The sequence below is a fragment of the Oryzias melastigma genome, linkage group LG21 (genome assembly GCF_002922805.2).
Source record: "Oryzias melastigma strain HK-1 linkage group LG21, ASM292280v2, whole genome shotgun sequence".
Lineage (NCBI taxonomy): Eukaryota > Metazoa > Chordata > Actinopteri > Beloniformes > Adrianichthyidae > Oryzias > Oryzias melastigma.
Genome location: NC_050532.1, coordinates 11,638,545 through 11,647,680, shown reverse-complemented (window position 1 = coordinate 11,647,680; position 9,136 = coordinate 11,638,545). Strand labels below are relative to the sequence as shown.

The 9,136-nt window shown below is 38.2% G+C and overlaps 1 protein-coding gene across 2 annotated transcripts in view; it reads left to right on the top strand.

The window, feature by feature from the left end:
* The window catches only part of LOC112155273 (ephrin type-A receptor 6), a 166,630-nt gene that overhangs the window by 79,765 nt on the left and 77,729 nt on the right, over positions 1–9,136 (top strand). For both annotated transcript variants that reach the window (XM_024286797.2, XM_036209540.1), the window contains one exon: positions 4,243–4,398. In XM_024286797.2, the coding sequence (XP_024142565.1) occupies positions 4,243–4,398 (156 nt within the window). The remainder of the gene's footprint in view (positions 1–4,242; positions 4,399–9,136) is intronic.

The following is a 9,136-nucleotide window of genomic DNA, read 5'->3' as shown; positions in this document are numbered from 1 at the left end:
GCGTTACCTAAACACTAGAGTTTTGCAAGCCCAACACATAATTATGAGTGCTTACATAGACTTTTTATTGGAAGTGAGCAGGAACAGCTGAATGGTTGAATCATGTGTGTTTTCATGAGTCTTACAAACAAGTGTGGTGCAACCTTATGGGTATAAGACATGGTAATTGATTCTCCTCCAGCAGACAGTCTAAATTTCTTCTGCTAATAAAGGCTGTTTTTTGGGGGGTTTTTTTGTTTTGATCGTCAGTGCAGCAAAACTTTAGGAACTTGTTTTTCATATAAACATTTCCAGGCAGTCATTTTGACTTTTATTTGCCTTTCGTTTATTTTCTTTGGCTTTTATTCCTGTTTTTCACTCATGTTACGGTGAAGCATCTGGACGAGTTTTTACAAACTGCTGTAAGAAGCTGATTTGTTGCTTTTGTAGTTGTCACAATTTTTGATGATAGCTTTTGTGAAGCTGTTTTACAAATCTGTCTTGAGGCTCAGACACACCTGCAGAGTTTCAGGCCACAGAATGAAAGCACTCAGGGACTCATTTTACCCGAATAAGACTTGACAGGAATTGATATGTAGAATGCTGTTTAAGCATTTTGTTTTTTACTTGAAAACTTAAATCTAAATCACATATAAACTCAGAAACGTTTTCCACAATTACTCATAAGCTGCATTAAAAGATGTTTATATTCACGGGAGGAGAGACAGTTTTGAAAAGTTGACTTATGTGGAATTGCACCGTGTGTGGTGTTGCCTGCACGTAGGATGAAAACTGCTGTCCTTGAAGGATCAATAGCAGCTTTTGATTTGCAGACCGTGCTTTTCCGTTTCCCAGTCAACATCTGCAGGCTTCATTCGCGTTTGACAGGCTGTCCCGCTGCGCTCAGTTTGCTGTTTCCAACTGCTGCTGCTGCGTCCAATGGTGCATGTCTGTAATGTGTGTGCATACCAACAGCCATGGCAGCCGCGTGTGTCCCTCTTCAGATGACACATGGCAAAGCGTTGTACAGCGCCAGCGTGGCCTTAAGGAAACAAAGCTCAAGCAGACAGATTGCAGCGGGGCACCGCAACGCACGAAAACGAAACAACCCCACAGTTCAACGAAGGTCGGGGCGCAGGCATCATTAGGTTGACAGAGTCTAAAACAGGGTCTACTGGGGTGGGGGAAGTGAGTGACGGTTTTTGACTCAAGGACATGTTGGTATCAGAGGTTAATGATGGAGGCAGCCTTGGTACGCCGCAGGCGTTGTCACTTATCATACTGATACAGAAAGGCTGTGTGTGTGTTTTCCTGCTGTCTGCATGAGTTTGTGTCCAAATTCAACTGTGGATTTAAACGGTCTATTTGTTTGATCACGCAGGAAACAAGCACTTTGAGGAATTTGAGCCACTCTGTTCTACCTATAGGCATATTTGTGGTGAACATTTGCAATTGTGAACAATTTTTACATATAAAAAAAGTTTACGCACACTTGCAGTGTGTATGATGTGTGCGCGTGTTAACAATTTTTGTCTTAATGTCCCGATTTGATCAGTGCAGTTGTGGTTTCCGGCGCTTTCTTGTTCCCCACAGTTCCATTTATCACAGGCAGCAATGGAGAACCACAAAGACACTTATTGCTTCAAGGTGAATCCCCTCAAATGGCTCTGTTTGTGTTACGATGTTAAATCGATGAGCTCAGTGACAGCCACCACCAATGGATATCTCACCAGGCAGCAGACCTTTGCATTTCCCTTTGACTTTGAAGAGCTTTAAAGCCTGAAGTAGTGCTATTAAAAAGTGGCTGCAGTCAGTCCCCAAAGCATTGTAGTCTACTAAAGTCAACAGTTTAAAGTTTATTGCTTTTTTTTCTTCTTTATACTTTCGAGACTTTTTTTTTTATAACTTATAAGAAGTGAACAATCATTTTTTTTGCTTAATCTGTCAACATATTGCAGGATAAAATACATTTCAAATATTTTAGGGCATTTTTTTCAGTTTTGTTGAGAAGTTTAAAGTATAACAAGCCTTAAAGAAATGAAAAAAATACACAAAAGTTGCACCTATAAGTACACCTATCCTCTCATTTGGGCTCATCTGTTCATTTCTTGGCTGGAACAGGAACCAGCAAGCTCCTGTTTAATCAAACCACCTTTTACATCAGCAGAGTAATGGCTCTGCCAGTGTAACTTAGCCTGTTCACCTCCACACGCCAGCTGAAGTGTGTAGCATATCGAGCGCTGAGAGCTACTTAAAAAAAAAAGAAAAAAAAAAAGAGGCATTCGTGCATTTGAGTATGCTGACAAAAAGAACATTGGAGCTGCTGCTAAGATGCTGCTCACGCCGAGCCAAGTGTGTTTGTGTGTTCCTCTGACAGCTGACCAGTAGATATATTTTGTGAGGACATATTTGTTGTTGTGAGGACATTTGTAGTGATAAAGTTGTCCTAACAACTCTATTACTTTAGAAGGCTTTAGTACCTAGATTTAGGGTTAGGGCTGAGCTGCACTTGTGATGGTTAACTCGTGTCAAAGTAACTCTACTCTATGTCAAAAAGATTTATGTGCAAGGCATTGTCGGTGTTTTTTTGCATTCTGAAGCCACATAAATAAATAAAAACTGTTCTACTGGACTAAATGTACACATCTTTTGCAATGGATGCAGTCCACATTTTAATGGGGTTCTTTTAAAGATTATTTGTAGATGTCATTTTTTTGTTGGTCATTTCTATTAAAAAATCGTATCTGATTGCAAACTTGACAGCATTTCTCTTTAATAATTGAGAAGAAATACTTGATTTCATACATTTTGTTTTAGCATTGTCGTGCTCAGTTCAGTTTTTTTTTAATTATTTTGAAAAGTGCACATAATGTTTTACAAGATTCACATGCTAAAACAGAATGTTGAAATATTGACAATTAGCATAAAAGACAGAAAAAGTAAAAAAAAAGAAAAAAGTTATGCAAATGGTGGAGAATATATAAATTAAGGTATAATTTGTATCAATTACCGTGTAAGAATTCTAAGAATGGTTGCCAAATCTTACTAAACAGTTGTGGTTTATTTTTCCTATTGAATCTTATATGTTCTGATTTCATACACTTTAATGATATACAATGGACTCTGGGATGTATGTGTTGCATCATAAACACTAACCTCTTATGACAAAACATCCTTATCACCTGAACCTCCATTGAAGCTCTGAAAAAAATGGCAAATTCTGTGGCAACGTCCAATTTAAAAATAGCTAAAATTGCAAAACTCTATGATTAGTCATTTTTAGAACATTATATTATGTGATAGAGTCAAAGCTGCCAGAGAGTGAAAAGTCACCCCCCCCCCCCACTAATTTGTATTATTATTTTATTATTATTTTTTCACTTTGAGGTAGAATAACAAAAGAAAGTAAACCAATTTTAGTCACAAGAATGAAAGTTGTGGCTGAGATGAGAGCCAACTCTGTCATCAGTCAGATGGGTTTTAGACGGAATGGTCCAGATGGTGAGTGCAGGTTTTAGTGTCCACTGCTTTCCTGACTGACCTAGAAGCTCCTCACGGCTTGGCTGGAGGTAACTGATTAACTGAGCAGAGGTTATCTCTGCACAACAGCTCAGGCTTGGTTCTTAATATTTGTGGGTCCAACTCTACTTAATCCAAACCCACAAGTAGCTGTCCAACACGGAAGAAGTCCGTCCAAGTCGGCAAGCGTCCAATCCGAAAGACAAAATTCTAAAAAAAAAATTATAGCAGTAAGCTGGCTTCACAGTCTGACAAGGCAAGCAGAAAATAAGAATTGGATGGAGCAGATCAGGCAGAAAAGGGATCTGAATACTGGTCACATTAGATCCAGAATAGGGCTGGTTGATGGCTTAAAAACAGGCTATTCTGAGGAGGAAGTGAAGGTTAAACAGGTGGAACCAACAAGACAGATTACCTGCCGCAGGTGAGCTGGAGCTGACAGGTTGGGGTGGAGACCAATCCTGACAATTATCTGGTCGCAAATTTTCCAGTTACTCATGAATGGTAATATTACAAAAAGTTCAAATAGTAAACTTATTTCTATTTTCCTAGAAATTGCACAAAAATATGTTTAAATATGAAATGCTTTTAAGAATCTACCGCAGTAATCTGCATAATTAATATGCTTACATTTTACTCTTAACTAATGCTAATTATTACCTTGTTTACTGTAATATTCACAGTCATAACACTGGGTGTATTTTTGGCTATATTTTAAGATTCTGCCATGTTTGTCCCCTACAGCATGCCGTCCAGGCTTTTACAAAGCTTACGCTGGAAACATCAAGTGTTCAAAGTGTCCCCCGCACAGTTTCAGTTACGGAGAAGGGTCCTTCATCTGCCGCTGTGAGAAGGGATTCTTCAGAGCCGAGAAAGACCCGCCAACCATGGCCTGTACCCGTGAGTATATCTGTAAAAACAAACATCAGTACATATCGGGATGTGACGAGCAGATTTGTGAGTTGTTTGATTTTCAGTATCTGCCAATACCAAGACCTGATCCAATACTTTGGTAGCACATTTTTAAAAAATTAACTAATTTAACCAACAAATACAGCATTTTCCCTATTTTATGTTATAGACTTTATTTTATTGAATTTTATTGAATAATCAAGTAAAAATAGTACAAGTATTAATTAAATAAGTGATAATTAATCATGTGAGAAAGTTTAGAAAGTGACTTAAACTTTAATATCTTCCAAACTACTGAACATTTTGGTCACATGTGATTCATATCTCCATTAAAAATTTCTAAGATTTAAAAATAATGACCGTCTTCCAAAATTACTGGTTTAGTATGAATATGATGATGAATATTCATGACTAAATCATATCAATGTAACCATTTCTTAGTTTTGGTTGTTTTTGAGAGATGATGGATTTATTTTTTCAATCACTTTTTCTCAAAGCTTTGTAGACAGTCCCTTGGCAGCCATGTCTCTGGTTAATCCTTATTAAAAGGAATACATCATATTTGTATTTTTATATTCCGTTTTTAGGTCATTGTTGGCATTCAGACAAAAGGAAATGGACATTTGGTGTCATTTAAAATATGTCTAACCCTTGTGCATGTTTACATTAAAAGTTTGGTCATCTGGACCCCACAAGACAGCGCCCTGAACTTTTTATTTAAGGATTTTGTATCTTTTTATCTTTGTGGCAGACATAAAATCCTGTCCACCTTTGTCATGGGAGGGATCACACATCTAGTAGGGCATTTATTTAAAATAATAAGTTAAAAAATACACATCCTTGATCTAAACATTATAAAATAGATATCCAATCCCTGTTCAAGATACATTCTGAGTCTGGAATTTCTGATCAGATCAGGACATCTTTAAATATATACATGCAAAGCTGTCTAAATTATTTTTATAAATGTTGCTGCAAACAAACAAATGCAGGTCAAACTAAAAGGTAAAAACCCAAAAAGTGTTTTATTTAAACCAGCATTCGTCAATGTCAGTACTAGTGCTGAAACAGCAATAGCCGTTTCTTATCAGGGGCTGATTTAGCTTCATTTATTTTACTTTAAGTCCACTCCAAAAAAAAAGAAAAGTCTTGTTTTGAGCCTGGCAGTCTGACCGAATTATAACTTTGTCTGGAGAACTATTTGATTTCTCCAGGAGTTGATGCGCTCTTAAATCCAGATGTGTCTTTGGGACTTATCTTGTGTGAAAGTGAGCATTAGGAAATCTCTGGATGAATTACATGGCTTTTGTTCGGCTGCCTCGCCTTCACCAGTGATTCACTGACTGTCATTATGACTTTGTATTTGCATTAAATTACAGTTTAACCAGACTAATCCTCCTTTAATTAAAAAGCAATTTAGCTGTCACTGAGATAGACGGGGGTTGAGGCTGAGAGCTTTCCACAATGGAAGACTGTATTTGTCTTTCATGTGGAGACAAAAGCCGAGTCAGTGTGGAGATGCTGCAGGTCTGTGGCTTCCTTGCAGCGTTTGAAATGCCACCAGTTATTTTTGTTTTGTTTTGAGCACAAATCCGAGCAATCTAAACTGCTGCGTTAATCTTTGAGTGCGTGCATTTTGATCATATTCAGTTAGATTTTAAGTCATTATACTTTTGTCATTATGTTATTCAAGATCATATTCGACGGCTACTTTTTTGGCCTAACTTTAACTAAAGCTTTATCAAACAGATTTAGATGAAATAATTATATTTTGAGCAGCAGCTATTGAGCTTTTAATCATGAAAAAGTGAACACATCTCACTTTCCTGAGGACGTGAAGATTTTATTTACCTTTCCTCCCCATGAGCAGATTCCGAATCTTCAAGGGTTCTTTGACTCCAAACACAGTGTAAATGGGAGGAGGCTAGTGCGTCAAATTTGCTTTTGCAAGGCTTGCATGAGTTATGTAAACCATTTGTTTGATGTGGAAGTCAAAAAGGAAAGAAGAAACGGAGTTTAAAGGCTGGGGGCCTGTGGGATTTGAGAGGAAGAGAGCGGAGATGTCACGGGAGGAGAGAAAGGTGAGGGTAAAGTGTAAGGGCTGGATGGAGGAGACATTGAAGAGAAAGAAAGAAGAGCGCCGATACCAATCTGCCCCCCAGAGGAGAATGAGGGCTGATTGATGGCAGTGGGGTTGTTCTGCAGGAGGGGAGGTGGGTGGATTTGTTGGAGAGAATGGAGGAGGTGAGATGACGGCCGATAGGTGAAGGAGGAGATAAAGAGGGAGGATGGACGCACGCTGACAGGAGCGGCTGAGCTGTAGGAGGAGCCCTCCTGTCTGTTGAGATTTTTAGCTGCGGTGGGGAGAGAACTGGGGGGGGTTGGAGGGAGCGGAAACGGTAGGGGAGAGAGGAAACAACCCATTGTCCTGGCAGACAGTGAGCTTGGCAGGACGGGAGTGTTCAAATCCCTCAGGCCCTTTAACTCCACCCCTGTTGACAGCTGACTGCCCACCTTAGCGCAGTGCTCACCCTGACACACATGCAGGGAGCAACAAAATAACACAACTTGGACCGCCCACTCCTGCAGAGATGGATATTAAAGAGTTTGTGTTTTGAATTTTAAAGAACGCCTGTAAAGATATTTTTGTTTCTTGCCGTTTCACTTTTGGCTTCACAATTCCTTCTTTGTAAAGACTTCAACATAAAGACACCTGATGGCTAAAGACCATCTGGGTTTGGATTTACAATGATTCATCGAACTATCAGAGTTACTCAAGAGAAGATTGTAGACTTGATAAACCTGGAGCTGCAAACTTCAATGCTCAGTCTGAGAGCCAAGAGACAAATCCTATTGTTTCGATAAAAACAAATATTTCCTCCACAATAGCTTAAAAGAGACATATGCAAAGATGGAAAAGCCCCAAAGTAAAGTCTTGATCTTTTTTTTAATTAAATGCTTTCAAGTTTTGGAGCATGTGCAGCTTTTTATTTTCCTCGTTTCAACTCATCACATGCATGAAATGTTATGGCAAGTATAAGTCAATAGATTTGACATTAAAAATCAATTTAGAATAATGGATCAATACTCAAACAAAGTGCATCAATGGGAGTCCTTTTGTGAGATTACCTTACGGTTTAAACAGTATGGTTCCAATAGAACTGCATGAGTTATTTTTTTATTTTTTTATCAACATACAACAACTTTTATAACTCAGGCAAACATAAGGAAAGAGTAGTCGTGAAGTTATATTGGTGGTATAATCAATAAAAAAGCTATTTTAGGCATTAAAGGTTCAGTATTGAAGAAATCAGTGCAAACTATTGGTTGACCTGTACGAGTGGGACGAGTTTTTGGGTTATCCTGACCCATGGAGTGTCATTGCAGCTTTTCCAGGGAGCATAGTTATGTATCGGAGTGTCTTGAGGCTTTGTTCAAAAGTAACGTACGGATTTTGAATGTGTGGTTAGTGTATTGTAAAGTATTTGTAAAGTTACATGCACTTACGATCCACGGGTGATGGAGTCGTTCGGTGCCCTTCCATTCTAGTTGTTAGAAATGGGCAAAGCTGTACAGGACACACAAGAAGCACGGAATTATCAAGCGAACAACATTTAGGCCCCTTGAGCAATCCCCAGGAATTGGCAGGGGGGTTAAAAAAATCCATGAAATGCCTGCATCTCAGCTACCTCCCCCTTATTTACCCTTGTGTGTTGCCAGTTGAAAAATTATGCATGAATATTTTCGCTCTATGGCTCACCGACCGGTCTATTTCCTTGATATTTTGTGTGGGATGCCTCCATGCCCCGTAGAGGTATGGCCATTTCTCACCCACAAACCTTCTACCGGTAGAGCTGCTGTAGCTAAGGTATGACTGGGAGATTTAAGGATACCTGAGGACCCCTAGCTTATTTTGCTATTTTAATAATATGCTAAATTAGACATTTTCCCAAATTTTCAAGGTAACTTGGCATTTAGGTAATAGTTAAGTAACATGCAATTTTTTTGTCTGTTTTGGCATTTAGGATTAGGGGTTCTACGCTATTTTTTTATTTAGCTAATATTTTAGCTACATGCTAGCTTTTATTGGATACTTTGGAAACTGCTTGGGTATTTTTTGGCTAATTTGGTATTTGGCTAATATTTTTGCTTTATGCTACCTATTTTGACTACTTTAGACTTTCCTTCAGTTTTTTAGGCTAATTTGGAGTTCAGCTAATATTTTAGCTTCAAGCTAATAGCTTTGGCTAAACTACACATTTTCTCAATTTCGTAGACTAATTTGGCATTTAGCTAATATTTTAGCAAGCTATCAGTTTATTCAGCTATCAGCTCTAGCATCTTCAGCGGCCACATTTAGTTTACAGCATTTACACTTGCAAAATTGCAGCTAATGTTATATATCTGGAATTTCACTGTTTCTATTACCTAGCATCTGGTAGCCTATCAAGTTTTTAAGGGGTCAAATTCTAAACTAACCTGTATCAAGCTCTATAAGAAATTTATTTTTTTTGTTCAAATTCTAGAAATGAAAATGGTAGTGACAAGACTATTAGAAACGGTAAATAACTATGCAAAGCAAAAGCTTTAATGATTCAGCTATTTTATTTTAAAAAAAAGAGTAGATTGAGCTAAATGTGAGAATCAGCTTTATTGGCCAAGTATAGAATATATACAAGGAATTTGGTTCCAGTGACCTGTGCTCCTATGTAGAAAAGATAAAAGA